Genomic DNA, 18,107 nt, shown 5'->3' with positions numbered 1-18,107 from the left:
GAGGCAGATGTCACCCGGACTATTCAATAGAGCGTGGTTCAAAGGTCGCGCAGGTCAATTACACAGTGACCGAAGGTTTTGGTGTCATCGGCTGCGGTCAATGCTCACCTGACTTAGGCTGTTGGGAAGTAAGGAAACGAGCGGTCCCATGGTCTGACAGTGATCGCTCGGGAGCCGTCCAACATTATGCTCTCAACTGCTGTAACCTCATTGAAACGTAATCTGATTTTGTTTATGGCTCAGTCTCGTTGAGCGCTAGACTAGTGGTTTGGCACAGGCAGCGATGGACGTGTGCAGGTATCTTAAGAGGAACGTAGCGCACAGCCGCCGCGACTGGACAACGGGATTGTTTAGAGTGGATCCCGCTAGGCGATACCGTGCTGCTATTCCCCGGACGCTCCAGTACCCGATACCCCCACGGTCAAGCCAGCAACTTGAACTGATGCCAGCGAACCAAAGTAAGGGAAGTACAAATTGCTTTCTTGTCTGTCTCGTCTATCTCAACTGTGGGAGAGTTTCAGTGGTGACACCATAGGTCAAGTAGAGCGCCTTTACAGGCTCCTAATCACACCACTTGCGCAGTAGACATGATTCATTTCGGAAAGCCCACCTCACATATTCGTTCTGACAAGGCAGAAGCTTACACCGACCTCGATCAAGCCATCAAAGGTGTTGATGATACAGCTGTGACACATCCATCTCGGCCGAGGCAACCTTGCGCAGACCTCGACGCCTATGAGGCTCAGACCACGACGCATGCATGACAGGCTCCTCCGGGCTATCTTCAGCTGGGCTACTCTGGCTGTTGAGTAGTTCCAAGGCGTGTATGCTGCCACGGTAAGCGTTCTTCTCACTGCTGGTTGCGCTGTTGCTTTCGGGCGAACTGCTGCCCTCATGGGAGGCCTCCGCAATCAAGCTGAGCATGCGCTTCCCGGATGGTGGGGTCTCGTCCCAGTGGTAATCACGCATGTGGTATCGAGGTGAGTGCCCGTGACCTTGATCGTGCATCGGAGCTGAAATATTTGGGACCATCTCCGGACTGACCGAAGGGACGGAGCATTCTGTCTGATGAGAGCGGTTACCAAGAGAAATGCTGGCGACAATTGTTGGCGGGCTAGGTAGCGGCTTTGTTTCGTTGTGTGGTCGAGCGAAAATTACCTTCCCACTGTCGAGGCTCGCCCGGCGAGGTCTTGTAATCGATTCTTCGGAAGGGCCACTCAGGTGTCGGCTACGCACTGGCTGAGCCAGGCTGCGTAAATCTCTGGGAGGCTGAGAAACCACCACATCCGCCTGCTGCGGCTCCACAAGCTTAGGGTGGGGACCGAGGATCTTGTAGGTTTGCTGGGGTCGCGGGGCCTCTGTGTGCTCCGACAGATGTCGAACATTGAGGGTGAACGAGCTGTAGCTACTTGGCAGAGATGGTCGAGGCTTGTTGAGACCGGCTTGGCCTGCGATGAGAGCTCGAGTGGTGTTGGCGTTCCGGAGGTCGACCTGAGCAGTCTTCAGTTGCTCCTGCACACACTCAAAATCCTGGCGCATCTGCAGTAATGCTGCATCTTTCTCTTCTAGGCGTTTGTCGCATTCTTGAGACACACGGTGTAGCTGCTGTTGCAACGATCGCTACAGCTGTCAGCATTGGAATATTGTAGGGTCGAATTGACAAGGGAGGCTTACGTTGTGAGCAACATCCTTGTCAGCAAGGCGCAATGCGACCTGGTACTTTTCGAGCTTCGCCTCCATTTCACGGTTGCGCTGGTCCAGCAACAAAATCTCGTGGTCACGAGTGTCGATAGTCTGCATACTCTCCTCTTGTCGAGCCATTGCTTTCTCACGTTCGGTAGACTGCTCTTCGACGAGCCGACCCTGCGCTTGGGTAAGCGCGCGAAGGTCAGCCACGCAGCCCTCAGCTTCTCTCAAATCTGCCACAAGCTGGAGGAAGCTCTGCTGCCGGATGCGTAGTGCTGAAGGGCCTTTCTGATCAGGATCATGTGGGTAGTCTTGAAGAACTTGCTGTATGTTCTGACACTGTACACGGTCCCAGTTCTGTGGATACTGCAGTGCCTTGTTCAAGACGTCGCGAATGGAATCGACGACCGCCTGGACGTTGTATTGTGCAGCCGCGACTTCCTTAACCTTCAGTTCGAGTTCTGAGCGAAGCTTTTGACAACCAGCATTGGTAATGTTGACTTTGTCGTTGGCCTCCTCAAGGAGCTGGGTCAGGGTGTCGACATTCATCTCGGCCAAGCGCTCGGCGGACTTGATAACTTTCTCATACAGAGCTGAAACATTCTGGGCTTGCGCGTTGATGTTCTTGAGATCCTACATGAGCGAATTAGTTTGGTAGCAGCTTGTGAAAGGCGCGTACATACCGTTTCCATCGAGACAAGTGATTCATGGGACTGGAAATTACGGCCCTCGGCGTTCTGAACAATGGCTCTGGTGGCCTCGAACTTCTTCCGCATCTCGGGCATCCATATTTCTTGGACTGCAGCTGGATTGCATTCAGGAAGGGCTTCCAGAAGTTCATCGATGGTCATGAGGTTGAACGGCTTGCTGATGGCCGAATTCACCGAAGACATGGCGTCACTCTGAGTGCTGGCTGGTCTCAAGTCTTCAAGCTCAGGAGAGCCACACGGCGCATGCCTATGCTTCCAGATTCCCATTGTGGCCGATGATTCAGAAGATGTAGTCTTGCATGTGGTAAGAGAAGGCAACGAGGTCGACTCGTCTGTCGCACGTCGAATCAGCTTGGAGGGTGTCGCTGGAGGAGGAGGGAAACCTTGGCTGGGCAGAAGCAGAGATCCGGGCAGCTCTATTGGAGGAAACCGAAATGAAGGCGTCGCCTTCACTCGCGTCGCCAGGCTACAAGGCCGCACGGAGTGCCAACTAGCGTCCCGCGATGTGGGCGAGGAAGATGCTTGCAGACGTACTGCACCGAGGAAGATCTTTTCTGTGTCCACCGAGGGTGGCAGCAGACAGAGTTGCGAGTCCGATTCCAGTGGGCATCTGACTAGTTGTGAGATTTGAGGGCCGCTGGGCATTAAATCAGGTGGCTGCGGATACCTTCCGCTGGCCTCCTCCCTGGTGTTTCGCGGTTGCTGCGTGTCACGTCTGAGGCCAGCTGGCGGGTGCTCATCAGACTTTTCACCTATATGAGGATGGTTGCTGGTCAATTCTATCGTGAGCTGGTGTGTGAGGATCTTCGGTATGGGGGACGATGGTAACAACCACTTTGCCAACGAGTTGCTCGGGCTGGTCGCCCTTAGTGCAGCAGTCTTCTCTCGATTACTCCCGTTCTTGTCCTCTCGCCCGCAATCCCTGATTCCGACCAAGCCTCCCAACCCACCGTTGAGACACGTACACATTTCTCTTCTTGCGAGCTGCTGCTCTTGGTGAGAGCCAAGAAGTCATGGGCTCTGAGTAAATTCCCATCCGTGAGCCCATCGCACCAGAAAATGATTTCAGCAGTTGGTCCTGCCATCTAGTGTTCTGCTCACGGTGGTGGCGCGCAGCTAGGGCTCAGTACGGCCGCATTGATTCACTTTTTGCAATACATGCAGGTCACGGTGCGGTTGCTGACTTTGGAGAAACGGGGAAACGGGAGTAGTCAGGAATCAAAACACATGCTGAGAACTAGAGCAGACAATCAGGTTGTTACTTGCACTTCTTTGGTCCGGGCACCGGCGCTTATTGGGGCTGGCACAACGGTCGGCGGTCGATTATTGCAATTTGAGACTCCGGATTGCAGACGCTAGTGGTTGCCAGCAGCCACTTGATGCGGCCACGGAGGCCGCGAAGGCCACATGGACGGAATCGGAAGTGTCCATGAATAAGGAGATGGCCAAACATCGCTGACGACGGAAGTTTTGAAGTCGAGGTTCGAACTTGGCGAAAGAATGGAGCGTCTTCTCAATCATGATTGGCTACTTTGCCCGCATCTCTACTGTAGTTCTGTACCTACCTGCATTGGATACTACAACTTGGAAGGGCATTTCTGAGTGGAATTTTTGCCTTTAGGTATCTGTGACGCCAAAGAGACACTTGAACTGCAAATAGCTCTACGCTTCCGAACCCTGACTCCTTGTCTTTCATCTTCACTCGCCTCGGCCATGGTGTCGTTTCAAAGTCATGTAGGCGGCTTGTGAGCCCACTCATCCGCCCCCAGAAGGTTTGCGCTGCAGGTCAATTGATGGCCTCGGTCGCACACCTAAATCGATACTGGGTCGCGCGCTGCTTGAGCTTGACCTCCTCCGCCGTGCTCGGATCTCGTGTGGATCGACAGCATCAAGGCCACCGGCACGTGCGAATAAGATGAGAATGTCGGTCAGACTGACCACGCCCACAAGCCGGCCACTGATTCGCGCGCCCGGCATCGAATTTGCCGAGATCGATGGTCCACTGGGTGCAATGAATGGTGTTTTCGGAGAAGCATCAGCAACGTTACCAGGATCAGCCGCGAGTGCGGGCGGTGGAACGGCATGATGTTGTCCAGATCCTGCTGATAGCGAGGATGAATGCGATGATGTAGGCACCAGTGTCGCGGTATTGAGAGACGGCGTCGGTGGTCCAGATGACGAAGGCGATATCGGCTCCGTGACCCACAAACGGTGGCTCCTTGTTGCGACTAGCTTGGCCACAATGTGCGCAAGCGTGTTCATCGGGGTAACGTGGAAGACTGGGAAAGAATCCTTGCCATTCTCCATGCCCCGATTGGAGAGGATATAGGAAACGAAATGGATACACGTATTCCTGAGGAGTGGCAGAGAGGACGATGTTGTAAGAAGCTTCACATCAACCACTGAAATGTTGCCGACCACGTTCGATGAATTGTCGAGAACAGCCAGTGACGATACTCCTTCGTTCAGAAGTAGTGTCAAGGCGTCTGCTAAAGGCTTGTCTCCGCTGTAGCTCGGTCAGGTCACGGTCTTCCCACGAAACAATCATGACTTACTTGATAGCAATGACAGAATTGGAGCCGATCTTCAAATCGCGTAGATATTGAGAGTGGAGCTGCTCAATGACGGGGAAGTGTCTGCCATGCTCCCACAAGAATCTAATCAAGCGAGTCTGACTCAAAAGGCCAGTGACATTGCCGGCCGTATCCGTTGCGACTATCCGGTGTAATCCTTTTCCAAATGTATCGATGGCACGCACCAAGTCAGAGTTGCCAGGTAGAAACGTTAGCGGCTCTTTCTTTCCCCAGTCTTTGATGCTTCGTAGGGGGATAGCTTTGCCCTCCCGGGCTTTCTGGGCGAGCTCCGCAAAGTCGGCGATGTGATCCTCGTCCGGCTGTGCAAGGCCGATGACTATGAGGAGGTATGCATTGAGGTCTCTGTAGTCGAAAGTGCCGATGACTGGTGTGTCTGGCCCATTGCGTATGAGGAGTACAGGAGCTCCAGATGAAATTAGAAGCTAAACTTGTCAGCAATGCCCCGAAGATTCAAGGTGACGCATACATTCGTAGCAGTCTCAACTGGTGTGTCGGTCTCAACGAACTTCAGGTCTTCAGGGCTGGTCAGTTCCTGAATTTTGACTGTCCGCCAATCCCGCCCTGCAAACCGCGGATCTGGGGCATTTCTGCTTGGAGGATTGTCTATGAGTTCTTGCACTGCGAGTTGTGAGAGTGAGGGCTGCCTCTGGGATCTTGGGCTGGGCGGTGCGCCTCTAAGCTCGTTGAAGGACTGTCTGTGTTGGGACGCAGCACTCGGCATGTGCGATATCCTTAGTGACGGGTTGCGCCTCGGAGGGGAATGTGATTCGACTCTTGCACGCGAGGAGTCTGACGAACTGGCAGGAGAAATTGGTATGGGCTTCGGAGAGGACATAGCTCGTTATCGGCGTTTCGCAGTAGAGTCGCAGTGTCAAGCTGGGCAAGTGGTGTGAGAGCGGAGGCTCCGGAGGGACTATCGCAAGCTGTCGGCGAGGCAAAGAGTTCGCCGTGAGCCTGCGCAGAGCTGCAATCAGTACAATAGCATGGCAAAGTCGTCTAACTTGTTATCGGGGGGCGGCTTTGGCCAAGGACACGTGCAGAAGAGATCACGAAATCGCGTGGCGGAGGAGGGGTGTCGTTGATCTCGGAGGCAGGAATTCCACAAGGCAGGGTCCAACGTTTGTGGGGACTGCGGGCACTTGCGGCTCCGTGGCCTGCAGATACATCATCAGCTCCACCAAAGACGTATTCAAATTCGTAGCCACCAAAGCTATAGTACTGTGCTTGATAACATAAGTGGCCGTGATGCTGGCCTACGATGTGTTTACAATGGACCTCGGTAGGCTCCTCGAGAATACTGACGCTTTCAACATGAATAGAAAGCTGTTTTGTACAGGCACCAGCCAGGCAGCTAGATGCAAGTCCTGGCAAGTCGTTCACTCGATACGTACGTAAATGCATCTACCTTCTGATGCTAATGCCTCAATTTCCAGCGGTGCCCGACAATGCGGGCCGTCTGTAGCCATCCTAAATTGCCATTTCTTCTGCATGGACGTTCGCTGGTTGATCCCCGACCAGTGCAAAGACCCAGCTAGACACGTTCCGCTTAAGCTAGCCCACTGAGCATGTCAGCAAGTCCTGGAATCTTCCCTGGTTTCGGCGCAGCCTTGGGAACGCGCTTGTAGGGTGGAGATGATGCACCACTCTCAACCTGTCGATTCCGTTTTGTAACATCTGTGATCCGAGGATGGATGACGGTGTCCAAACCGGCAGAACTCGTTTGACGTTCCGCTATACGATCAAAATATATGGTCCTTGTGCCAGGAAAGTCTTCCAGAATATGCGTCCATTTCCTGGGATTTCCCAGCCAGCATTCAAGGACGGGCAATTGAGGCTTGGCACTGGGTTGCGAGGTACTGGCTGATGTCGAAGCTTGCCCTTGGTCCTCATAGAGTAGACCGGATACGGCGCAGCGATAGTAATGCGGCTCGTCCAGTACTGATCGAAGGCTTTTGACGCTCCTTTTGGCGTGCCGTGCCTCGTAGCCGGCTGACAAGGCGTCGGCCTCCCATTCCCTGCGATTGCGCTGGGTCAGGTGCTGACTGTCGGTGATGATGACTTTCGACAGGGACGGGAAGCATGGTAGATACTTGAATAGCCACATGTCCACGTCTTGCCATCCGAGCATCAGAACTCTTAGGTAGCAAAAGCCCTGGCGGGCCTGGGTAATTTCTGCCCAAGATCTCATCACTCGTTCATTAAAAGATGAGGTCTTGATGTCAATGGCATTCTGACCGTCCGAAAGATCCAGAATGGCAAGGTTTTTGATGTTTGCGACAGCCACCAGATCTGCCGTCCGTGTCTCCTTTGGCGATATACGAAGACATGTCAACCAGTTCACCGGTTGTGAGGAAAGTCCACCAAAATACGACTCTAGCGGCAGCGAAGGCTGTCGAATGTGTAGATGATATCTGTGTGTTGACACAGCCATTTCCACGGGATACGCAGCCACAAGTACCCTCCAAGTATGCAGGCTTTCCCTGTGGCTTGACAAGACCTGCTCCCAAACGTTTCTCACCAGTGACCATGGAAGAGCGGCAAAATGGTCGGCCGTGAGATCTCTGAATTGCTGTGCGATTTGGAAGGCCGCAATCTCGGCCAGTGTCCGAGTACCAGTACCCGAGGCTGGATTAGAACGGCGGGCAAGAGCTGGAGTCTTCAGCTCGCCAATCCAATCCGAATGGTGGCGGGAATTTATTCGAACCTGTGCCTTGACGTATACCTGGCCACTCTCATTGTCGAAGGCAGAGGCCGTAGTCGGTGCCGGTTGACCGGTATGTCGTTGCTTTTTCGGCATCGTGTGTAAAATCAAGCTATCGAGAGGAATTTGCAACACTTTACGATAACCCTCCTACCTGAGAAGCCTAGTCAGGCGCATCAGGGACTGTTCCTTATCCATGCTGTACGTCTTCATCAAAAGCAACACGATAATTGTCTGTGCAATGGGAACCTCAGTCTGATTGACCGTCAGAGAGGCAACGCAATCATGTAGATGGAGAGGGCGGTTGTTGTTTTCGACATTTCATCCCGGCCAAGAATCTGGCATCACGTGCTGCGAATGACTAATCGGCCACGAGCCACGAGTGCATTGGAACATCTGATGATACGGACCCCACAAGTATCGCTGTCGTAATTCAAATCGACGTCCACGCCTGTAGCGGGTCCTACTAGGACGGTGTCCATCGCAAAGAGACTTCCTCCCGTATGTCGGAACGGAGACCTAAACAAGAGGTCATGAAACGTTGTGAGGTGAACTGCAAGGTTGTACGATTAGCCGCCACAAGCGTCTTCTGCCACGGAATTAGCCACCACCAACAGCGCTACCCGAAGCCTGAACGCGACACAGCTGTAATGGTAGACGGCTGAAACAATTGGCCCGACAGCCACCGATTGGTCTTCCGCTTCTCACGCCCAGCGACGTGGTCTTACGCGCACGCTCTACCCCCTTTCTGCATACTGAGACGGGTGTCCTGTAGCATGTTCGTCGCAGATACGCAAGATGAGTCGCTGCGGCTCTGCACATCCTTCTCTATGCTGTAATCATTGCCTGCTGTGGACCCCGATGTGTGGCGTTTAGCACAGCCTCGGTGCATGCCCCGTACGCAGTCAAGCATTCGCGTACAGCAAACAAGACATTTTGAAGCTTTTTGCCGTGGGGGCTCCACAGGCCTTGTCACTCGTAGGCTAGTGGGCTTCGTCACTGCGTCACGATCACTTCAATTTACGCGGCAGGCACGGAGGGTGGGTGACACAATACATGGCCGCAGCAACACCTTAACTTAAGTATGTAGCTTCATTCCGCCGGCGCAACTCGTCTTCTTTTCTCTCGCTTTTTCCCTAGCAATCTTGGGTCGCATTGTGAGCTCGCCGATCCGGCTCTTCTCTTGGTTCAGCTACTGTCAGCACCTCTCCACCGTGATTCTATCCGAAACACTTTCCGCAACATTGATTGTTGCCATAGCACTCGCAAGCTGTACCAAGTTGTACAATTCACCCATCGGCATTTCAACACCCTCTTCGCCAACCATGCGGTCTCTTTCGACGGTCGTTGCAGCGAGTTGCCTACTATCCCTCCTGCCTGTGGCAGTTGCGGTGCCCGGGCCCAACACTTTGGGCATGAAGTTTGACAAACGACGAGTCAGTGCGGTCGATTCGCCGTTGCGCCGCAGACAACAGAACACTGTGCTGGCTGGCCTTGATAATGAGCTCGCATTATACCTCATCAACGTCACCGTTGGCACTCCTCCACAGCCTTTCTCGCTACAACTGGATACGGGCTCCTCCGACATATGGTTTCCCTCTAATAACGCTCAAATCTGTCAGCAGGACGGAGGGCAAGATTGTCCAGCCGGAACATATGATGCTTCTGCATCTAGCACCTTCTCGGAGCCCGACCTGCCTGAGTTTCAGATCGAGTACGTTGACGGTACAAAAATTGGCGGAACCTATATTACAGATGTTCTCAATATCGGCAACACAAAATTAACCAACCTGACCATGGCGGCGGCGACGAGTCTGAACAGCCTTGGCCTTGGCATCATGGGCGTAGGCTTCAGCGCTGATGAGTCGCTCGCTGCGCAGGGGGGATCTTCGTACCCAAACATCGTTGACGTTTTGCAAAGCGAGGGCTTTATTGAGTCGAGGTCATACTCGCTCTGGCTAGACGATTTGGACTCCTCGACTGGCTCTATTCTCTTTGGTGGCGTGGACTCCGATAAGTTCACCGGTGACCTCGTTGCGCTGCCCATCCAGCTTGACAGCCAATCGAACAGAATCACCTCTTTTACTGTCGCCTGGACTGGCCTCAAGGTAACAGGTAGCGGCAACAACGCTGACATGTCGCCTTCCGCTCCTGTCCCTGCGATCCTTGACTCTGGAACCACTGACACCCTCTTACCCGATGATATTGCCACGGCCATCTACAACGGCGTCGGTGTCACAATGAGCAATGAGCTTGGAGCCGTTGTCCCCTGTGAGCTCGCCAACGATGACCTCAAGTTCGCCTTCAGCTTCGGCGGAGATGGTGGTCCAACAGTGGAAGTCCCGCTTTCGGAGTTTGTAGTTCCCATCATTACTCAGAGTGGCCGCTCACCTAAGTTTCACGATGGCAAAGATGCTTGCCAGTTCGCTATCGAACAGGCCGGCCAGAACCCAATCCTGTTTGGAGACTCTTTCCTCCGCAGCGCGTATGTTGTGTATGATCTTGAGAACCAGAACATTGGGCTTGCGCAGACCAACTTCAATGCCTCGGGCAGCAACGGCAAAGTGCAGGCTATCGGGTCCTCTAGTGGCATCCCTGGCGTCACTGCCACGGCCACAGCCGCATCTGTGGCACAGAGCTTCTCCGGCATCCCACGCGAGAGCGACGAGGTGACTGCCACGGCCACGGGTGATATTGGCAGCGGGCAAACTTCATTCAGCGCCACCTTCCAACTGTCAGCGACTGGCTCGGGCGGTTCTAGCGCTACCTCTAGTGGCGTGGCGAGCAGCAACCTGCGTCCTATGCCTTTTGAGTGGCAGAGTTGGGCAATCTCGAGCGTCGTCATGCTTGGTATGGTGCTCGGTGGTGGTTTGGTGCTCTTGTAAGAGCAACGATAGAAGGACCCTCACAGATTCATGACATGACGATCCTAAAGCAGGCGTTGGATGAGTGGGCGCTGGTTAGACATCCAATAACACATATTGATATTTCCAACTGCTAGAATATTGATGCATCTTCGTCAACGATCTTGCGACGTACGCGCTAATTCCTTCTAGACTGATCAAATAGAGTATTCCCACCTCATGGAACGCCAACATTGTAGAAGGCAAGTGTAGCCAGCCAGGCCGCTTACATATTGATGCCACACTCGACTCCGATGGGACCAGTTCCTGGTCAATGAAGTGAAGTGTAATGAACAGCGAGCAATAAAGGGATATCTGCTGCGTTCCTACAGGGTGGACCTTGCTGGTGCCGCCTGCCTGGATCCATAACTTGGTAGGAGTCTTGGCGTGTTGGACCCCCTCCGGCGCCTGGAGACGATTAAGGACGGAGTAAAGTTGTTAACACTCTAGCATGCGCTCACCACATCCCTTTGCATGTGAAATCCGTTGCGCGTAGCCCAGAACGTGGTCTTTTAGAAACCGAACGGAGCCTCTATCTACTTTGTCGATTACCGAACTCCCTATTTGGTACACTGTCTTCCTGACCTCGAGCACGAGACACCTTGCCCACTGCGGCCCACCGACCGCGTCCCTGGGTTTCCTACACCCACTCTTTACAATAGCAGACAACAGACGCTAGAGAATGGCCTCACAAGAGGGTCTCACGCGTCGACGTGGGGCTGGCGCTCCTGCTGCTCCCGTTAATGGAGATGACGAGTCGTCCAGCCGTGTCACTTCGCCCGGCCCAGGGCGGGGAAACTCGTACCTAGATAGGACTCCCGAGACAGCCTACGAGAGTGGAGAGAATGGACACAAGATCGCGTACGATCCTCGAGATATTAGCGAGAACGAGGAGCGGTCTAAGGGTCCGAAGCTTACTCTGATGGAAGACGTTCTACTGCTGGGACTCAAGGATAAGCAGGTATACTCAGAGAAATCTCAGCCAGCCCGGGGCTAATCAACGAGCAGGGATACCTTTCGTTCTGGAATGACAACATCTCATACGCCCTTCGCGGTTGCATTGTCATCGAGCTGGCTTTCCGCGGCAGAATAAGCATGCAAAACGACTCGGCCCGGCGACGGTTCCCTCTCTCCGACCGCATTATCGAGGTTATAGACGACACACTCACCGGTGAAGTCCTGCTCGACGAGGCTTTGAAGATGATGAAGTCCAGTGAGAAGATGAGCGTAAGCTCTTGGATCGATCTAATGAGCGGTAAGCACAACAGACACAATTCAAAGGCCACGATTCTGACATACTTTTAGGCGAGACCTGGAACTTGATGAAAATTGGCTATCAACTCAAACAAGTCCGCGAACGGTTGGCAAAAGGCCTGGTCGACAAGGGCATCCTCCGCACAGAAAAGAAGAATTTCCTCCTATTTGATATGGCCACCCACCCTGTGGTAGACTCGGGCGCCAAAGATGAGATACGAAAACGGGTCCGAAATGTCTGCTCGAACCGCACGGTCGTACTGCCTGCCTCACAATTTCTACCTGCCGATATGGAGTTTCGGTATCTGAGGACCATTAGCATGGTCTGTGCTGCGTACGCTGCCAATGTCCTCGAGAACGCTCTGATCACTATGAGTCACGAAGCTCGAGAGAGAGCCTTCGCCCAAGTCGACGAACTCCTGGCTGAATACAGCCAGTGGCCATTCGGCAAGAGGGCTGGTGGCCAGCAGGGTATCGGTGCCAACATTGGGCAAGCCATTCAGGACGAGGTCGATAGGAACAAGGACAAGGAGTTGCAGCTCGAGGTCAGCCCTTCCCGTCGCGAAGTAATCGTTCACGCTGGCTAACATACTACAGGTCGTCGCTGCTTGTTTGAGCGTCTTCACTCGCCTTGACTCTCTGCTATGAGCGAGGTTTGAGGCCTGAGTAGTATGTGCCTCACGGAGACGCGAATTCGCTTTTGTGCAAACGCGGAGCAATCACACAAACGCATCCCGAATGCATGGCATGGCGTATATGGGAGTCGCTGATCTGGTCACGCCGCTGCCATCCCTGCGACTCCGACCGGGGAGACTTCCGACACCAGACCGAAGCTCTCCGCGAGGGCCCTGGCGTTCACAACATGGGAATCTGGACGACTGGGGCTGGATCAAGCTTTCGCGCATGTCCTCTTTGGGTCGACTTTGATCTTTACACGCTTCCATAGGTATCACGGACGCCGGGGGGGACATGCGCGTCGTCGACACGCCCTTTGCCCCCTTTCAACTCGAGGAATTTGAGGGGCGATGTACACTTCGATTTGAGATACCATAAGCAAGCGACAATGTTTCTCTGAGGGGTGGGTGCCTGGGGGGGTTTTCCGGGGGACAATCAATCATATGCCCATTTGTTTGGCCTTGGAGACCGGGCCGCCAGGCCAGGCCAGGCCAGCTTCTGCGAATCAATCCGAAACAAAACCGCGCAACAAACTTCTCTTCTCCCTCTTCTCAAAAAGTAATGCATCCTCTTGGGGCTTTTTAAAGCGTTTTCTTTTCCTTTACTTGTTGTACAACCAGTAGATTATCTACAAAAATTTTCTCTTTGTCTCTTTCTCTCACTCTCGAATCATGCTGCCTGTGCGTTCTTCTTGGAGCCCTTCGCGGCAGCCTCGTCGCCATCCTCGGCGCTCGTCTCCTCCACATCCAGGTCCACGAGCTCTTCCGTCCGCTCTATCCACTGCTGGACCGCGGACGTGTCGTACGTGGTACTGCCCTCCTCGGCAGCCGCCAGGCGCAACTCCTGGCCCTGCTCTGCGGCCCGACTCAAGACGCCAGCGATGAGGCCCACGCTCCGCAAGCTGTCGTCGTTGGCGGGGATGGGATAGGTGACCCACGAGGGGTTCACGTCCGTGTCGATGATGCCAATGGTGGGCACGTCGTTCAGGCCACACTCGTGCAAGCAGACTTCGTTCTCCTGCGGGTTCATGCACACGACCAGGTCGGGCTTGATGACGCTGTGTTTCCCCTGCTCCAGCATCTCCGAGTAGCTCTTGAGCTCGTTGTCGCGCATGTCGACGATCTTGACGCCGCACTTGGCCAGCAGCTGTTGCCCGTTGGTGAGCGTGCCGGGCACCCAGCGGTCGAAGATGTGGTAGCCGCTGGCGCGCTTGGCGGCGCGCACGATGATGTTCTCGTGGCCCTTGCGTGTGCCGATGTAGAGGATCAGGCCCCCGCGGCGCGCGACCTCGCGGATGACCTTGACGGCGCGCATGAGGTAGGCGTAGGTGATGTCGAGGGAAATGATGTGGATGCCTTCGCGGATGCCGTAGATGTAGGCGCTGTTGGCTGGGTTCCAGAGTGAGGTGTGGTGGCCGAGATGTGTTTGTTCGGCGAGGAGCATTGGGAGAGTGACTTTTTCGGGGTTGGGAGGCTCCTTCCACATGTGATGTGGTGAGTAGATACTCGAGAGAGTCGACCCGGTGAAGCCTTGCTTCTTGATCTTGCGTCGCCGGGAGTCAAAGTCTCTGTAGTTGTCGTCGGGCGATTCCTCGTTCGAGAGACGGGGCTCTGCAGATTCAGAAGAGCGGAGGGCAGTAAGATTCGCGATCGTGGCCCCTGTGCGAGCAGCTACCCGAGAATTGATATCATGCTGTATTGCTTGTATTGAGGCCTCGAAACTGTCAAGGGTCTCGTTTATTGATCGCGTGCGCGGTGTAGGTGGTAATGGGGATGCGTCGAGCAGACTAGATGATTCATCGGGGTGACCCACAATGTGGCTAGTAGGAGTCTTGTCACCAGTAGATGGGCGCAGCTTTCTGTCGTCTATTGAGATGGAGGTAGCGTAGGTGGCCGATTGATACCTTGATGATCTGCCTACACATGTTCGGCCTGAGAACACTTGTTAGCACGAGTTCCCCGAGTGCGGACGGTGAGTACACACCATGCCGGAGGCAGAATTGCCTGAGGATCATGTCAGCAACCTGGGACAGCGTTTGAAGCAACGACCGCAGGCATCATGCACTTTTTTGAAATCTTGGAAACGAGCAGGAGAACGCGGACAAGGCTGAGTGGCGAGGCTGTGCAGCTAGTACCAATACAGAAATGATGCAGCTAGGTGATTGGTGCGGCGGTACGTGTCTCCAGCTACTTCGCACCACTACCCTTCTCGCCTTGTTCTACGAATATCTTTCATACACGAAAACACCCTCCACAATTCCTAGGCTGATCGCGTGCGTCTCAGGACAGCTAAGGATAAGGGTTTCCGGTGTGATCGGTCCCCTGGCTGGGCATGACGAGTCATCCCTCAGCCTCAGAGTTGTTGCTCCGTGCCAGCGGATAGCCACGTTCCGAGGCAGCAGCTATGGGTCTGAGCTCCGCATCAGAGATGACCTGTAACAGACAGATTGTTTGCTGCATGTCCCAAGAGCTATATGTTGTTTGTCGTAGCTGCCCATGTTCCTAATGACTTTTTTGTCCAGCTCTCTTCATATTAGGGGAATAGCTCGGCCGATTTACCTGAGCTTCCGAGTGATAGCTCAGCAGAAACCATGGCTCTTCCTCACCAACAAGCTGGTGCCCTCATCGAAGTACCCATAGCCATACCGATGAACATGCCTATGCCAATGCCAGTGCCGGTACACGTAAGTGAACAACTTCGCGGAGACACAGTTCCTGCTGACCGCCAGACCAGGCTCATCCACGCCGCAGCTTCAATCCCGAGATGACGGCCCGTTTCGGTCGACCTACCTTTACTCCAGACAAGCTCATCAAATACTCGTCCAAGTGGCAATATGGTCGGTTGATGAACTTCCCCTATCGTGGCTCTCACTGGCGACCCCGCATGAAGTCCATCATCGTCTCAGTTGATGGCGGCTCACGTGGAAACGACTCATCCAAGCCCAATTCTCGTGCAGCATACGGTGTCTCTTTCGGTCCTGGATGTACGTGGAACAGCTGCAGCGTACTGAAAGCCTCGGATCCTCAGACCAGTTCCCGTGCCGAGCTTGAGGCAGTTCGCCAAGCCCTCCAGATTGTGCTTACTCGTCGGGCACAGGGCGAGTTTGACGGTTGGCGCGAGGTCATCATCAAGACAGATAGTGATTATGTGACCAAGAGCTTCTGTCAGTACATCTGGGAGTGGGAGATCAACGGCTTTCGCAAGTCGGATGGCAAGCCGGTCAAACATCAGGACCTGATCCAGAGCATTCATGAACTCATCACGAGTATGGAGCAGCGCATGGCAATTCGCTTCTGGAGAGTGGATCGTCAGTGGAACACTGAAGCGGATGCTCTCGTCAATCGTGCTCTCGACGCCGCCAGCGATTCCGGCTATGAGGACAATTGAACCTGATGAGACATGCAACTTGTAAGACTATGGTGGTGTGTTAGAGAGCTTTTCAGGGGCAGTTTGGTGTTGGCAGTGGAGATTCGAGGCAGTAATAAAGAATGATAGATGAGGTGTTACCCCCCAGAGCCCACATGACACGGGTCTCGTCGTTTGTTCGTTTCGCCAACCCGGCGAACAGTGGCCTACCCGAGCCTTCGTTAATTGGATGCAACCCGCACGTTTCCATTTTGAGGAGCGGAGGGCAGATTGTCGGGACGAGGTGCCGGCGAGGCCTGTTCGTAATCTCGCAGGGCGAGACCGTGGTGTGGTTGAGCGCCTCTTTTCTTGTCTTGCCAAGCCCCGCCGTTGGAAAAGGGGAAATTGAAGGCAAGCGAATAGGGGCCGCTTATTGGCTCCGAGGGCTTCCTCCCCAAACGCCCGCCCGCTAATTTCGCTGCCACCGCGTCCAGCCTTCTGGTCCTAAGCCGTCCTCATCCTTCTTATCAAACCACCAACATGACTGGTTCAAGGCCTGTACTGAGCAAAAACAGGCTCGACAGCGCAAGCATGGCGTGCTTGTCGCTTCCTCCGCCCCCAAAAACCACCTGACTTGCAAGTTGCCTCCCGAGTGCTAACAGTCTAGCGTCCTTGAATATCTGCGACCGCCCTCGTCTCGTATAGCCTGCCTCTCTTCCTTTTCTTCTCCCTACCCCGTGTGTAACAGTCGCTCTTTTGACAGTCCTTTTCCAACCACCACCCTCTTTTATCGAGCCCTGTCCTCTCGATCTTTCAACCAAACCGGACGTCCATTCACTTTGACCCAAGACATACCAAACTCAACCAGATCCCACATTCCGACTCTTTTCGGCCAATCGATACCCTCAAGCGCGTCTTAGCATTTCTGTCGGATCGTCCAAACGAAAAACAGTCCCCGGCCATCAAAAACAGAGCAGACCGAACGCCAGTTCGACGTCTCTAGCCTCGCAACATCAGTCCTTCAATCCACCAAGCCAACCTCCAACATCACCACCAACCAAACCGCCAAAATGCGCTTCGCAATCGCTCTCTCCACTCTGTCCCTCCTCACTATCGCCTCCGCCAATGTCGAACTCGGCAGCATTCCCTTCAACAAGCTCTTCGCCCGCGCTGACGTGACGTGCGAATCCGGCGACGTAGCTTGCGGCGACACCTGCATCCCTGAGTCCTACACCTGCTGCCCCGACAAGCTCGGTGGCTGCCAGGCCGACGAGGAGTGCCAGATGGGCGAGAACGATGAGTACGGCTGTTGCCCTGAGGGCGAGATCTGCAGCGGCGACGGCGGCGCCGAGTTCATCGATGAGAAGGCATCCAGCAGCAGCGGGACCAGCGGTTCCGCCAAGGGCACCGACAGCAGCGACAGTGGTGCTTCGAGCGTCCAGATCGGCAGCGTGGTCATCGCTGTTGCGGCCGCCGCTGCACTGCTATAGATGCCATCGCCTGAAACTTTGGATCTATGTTTTGGACAAGCAAACCTTTTTGAGATACCCCAAACGCCTACCTTTCACCACGCTCCCATCCACCTATCTATCCGCCGTTCCGTTGGGATATGTTCGTACATTTTTTTGAGAGCTCCTGCTCGGGTTGCATAGCATGTCGGTCACGAGTACAAGACGATTTGTTGGCGGAATAATGTCGTTGTTGAAGAGGAGATAGGTCTCATACATAGGAAGTCTGATTTGAGGAGTGGCCAAGAAACGGAGATCGTGTTGATATACAGAGGACGGATGATATATCTACGCCGACGCACTGTAGCCTGGCAGTACGTTGCTCCATAAATGGACCTGAATTGCAGCAGAGTCAAGTCAATACTCATCATTGGATGTCGATCGTACCCAAGCACTACCAAAGACGGGTTTCTTTTGCGCTCTCGTACTCCGTACCGAAGCCCAGACTGCACATCGTTGCCTGGTTTGCCACAGATGCTGCCGCTACCAGATCAAAGTGCTTACTGCAAGGCGATTTGTATTGCGTGCAATCTCGTACCGAAGTCCTGCGTGATGTAAGAAATGTCGTGCATACAAGCACACGAGCCCGGTAATCTCGAGTCACGCTGATCCTTGTCGGTCTACAAGATCTCTTCAGCAAGTCATGCGAGCCTCAATGCTATCGTTGGGAGAAACGTAGGCGAGGCGAGTCGATTCACATCCCCCTCTCTTGTCGTCCCAGTAATCTACCA

The 18,107-nt window shown here is 54.1% G+C and overlaps 7 protein-coding genes across 7 annotated transcripts; 3 read left to right on the top strand and 4 right to left on the bottom strand.

The window, feature by feature from the left end:
* Positions 1 to 663: 663 nt before the first annotated feature.
* Positions 664 to 2,579, bottom strand: HMPREF1541_09123 (uncharacterized protein; the record flags this gene model as incomplete). Its single annotated transcript, XM_008713798.1, has 3 exons — positions 664 to 1,620; positions 1,675 to 2,319; positions 2,370 to 2,579. 3 exons carry the CDS (start codon positions 2,577 to 2,579, stop codon positions 664 to 666), a joined length of 1,812 nt encoding a protein of 603 aa, XP_008712020.1.
* A 1,572-nt stretch (positions 2,580 to 4,151) lies between these two features.
* Positions 4,152 to 5,711, bottom strand: HMPREF1541_09122 (uncharacterized protein; the record flags this gene model as incomplete). Its single annotated transcript, XM_008713797.1, has 3 exons — positions 4,152 to 4,902; positions 4,952 to 5,412; positions 5,457 to 5,711. The coding sequence occupies 3 exons, from the start codon at positions 5,709 to 5,711 to the stop codon at positions 4,152 to 4,154; spliced, it is 1,467 nt and encodes a 488-aa protein (XP_008712019.1).
* An 825-nt stretch (positions 5,712 to 6,536) lies between these two features.
* On the bottom strand, positions 6,537 to 7,787 carry HMPREF1541_09121 (uncharacterized protein; the record flags this gene model as incomplete). Its single annotated transcript, XM_008713796.1, has 1 exon — positions 6,537 to 7,787. The coding sequence occupies one exon, from the start codon at positions 7,785 to 7,787 to the stop codon at positions 6,537 to 6,539; it is 1,251 nt and encodes a 416-aa protein (XP_008712018.1).
* Positions 7,788 to 9,016: 1,229 nt separating this feature from the next.
* Positions 9,017 to 10,576, top strand: HMPREF1541_09120 (uncharacterized protein; the record flags this gene model as incomplete). The annotated part of the gene is made up of 1 exon (XM_008713795.1): positions 9,017 to 10,576. The coding sequence occupies one exon, from the start codon at positions 9,017 to 9,019 to the stop codon at positions 10,574 to 10,576; it is 1,560 nt and encodes a 519-aa protein (XP_008712017.1).
* A 700-nt stretch (positions 10,577 to 11,276) lies between these two features.
* HMPREF1541_09119 (uncharacterized protein) lies at positions 11,277 to 12,496 on the top strand (the record flags this gene model as incomplete). The annotated part of the gene is made up of 4 exons (XM_008713794.1): positions 11,277 to 11,555; positions 11,600 to 11,849; positions 11,900 to 12,393; positions 12,446 to 12,496. The coding sequence occupies 4 exons, from the start codon at positions 11,277 to 11,279 to the stop codon at positions 12,494 to 12,496; spliced, it is 1,074 nt and encodes a 357-aa protein (XP_008712016.1).
* Positions 12,497 to 13,192: 696 nt separating this feature from the next.
* On the bottom strand, positions 13,193 to 14,509 carry HMPREF1541_09118 (ribosomal protein S2; the record flags this gene model as incomplete). The annotated part of the gene is made up of 2 exons (XM_008713793.1): positions 13,193 to 14,454; positions 14,503 to 14,509. 2 exons carry the CDS (start codon positions 14,507 to 14,509, stop codon positions 13,193 to 13,195), a joined length of 1,269 nt encoding a protein of 422 aa, XP_008712015.1.
* A 2,429-nt stretch (positions 14,510 to 16,938) lies between these two features.
* HMPREF1541_09117 (uncharacterized protein) lies at positions 16,939 to 17,358 on the top strand (the record flags this gene model as incomplete). Its single annotated transcript, XM_008713792.1, has 1 exon — positions 16,939 to 17,358. The coding sequence occupies one exon, from the start codon at positions 16,939 to 16,941 to the stop codon at positions 17,356 to 17,358; it is 420 nt and encodes a 139-aa protein (XP_008712014.1).
* Between the last annotated feature and the right edge of the window lie 749 nt (positions 17,359 to 18,107).

The sequence above is a fragment of the Cyphellophora europaea genome (genome assembly GCF_000365145.1).
Source record: "Cyphellophora europaea CBS 101466 unplaced genomic scaffold supercont1.10, whole genome shotgun sequence".
Taxonomy (NCBI): domain Eukaryota; kingdom Fungi; phylum Ascomycota; class Eurotiomycetes; order Chaetothyriales; family Cyphellophoraceae; genus Cyphellophora; species Cyphellophora europaea.
Note: the sequence above shows the minus strand (reverse complement) of the source record. Positions and strands in the feature narration are given on the sequence as shown.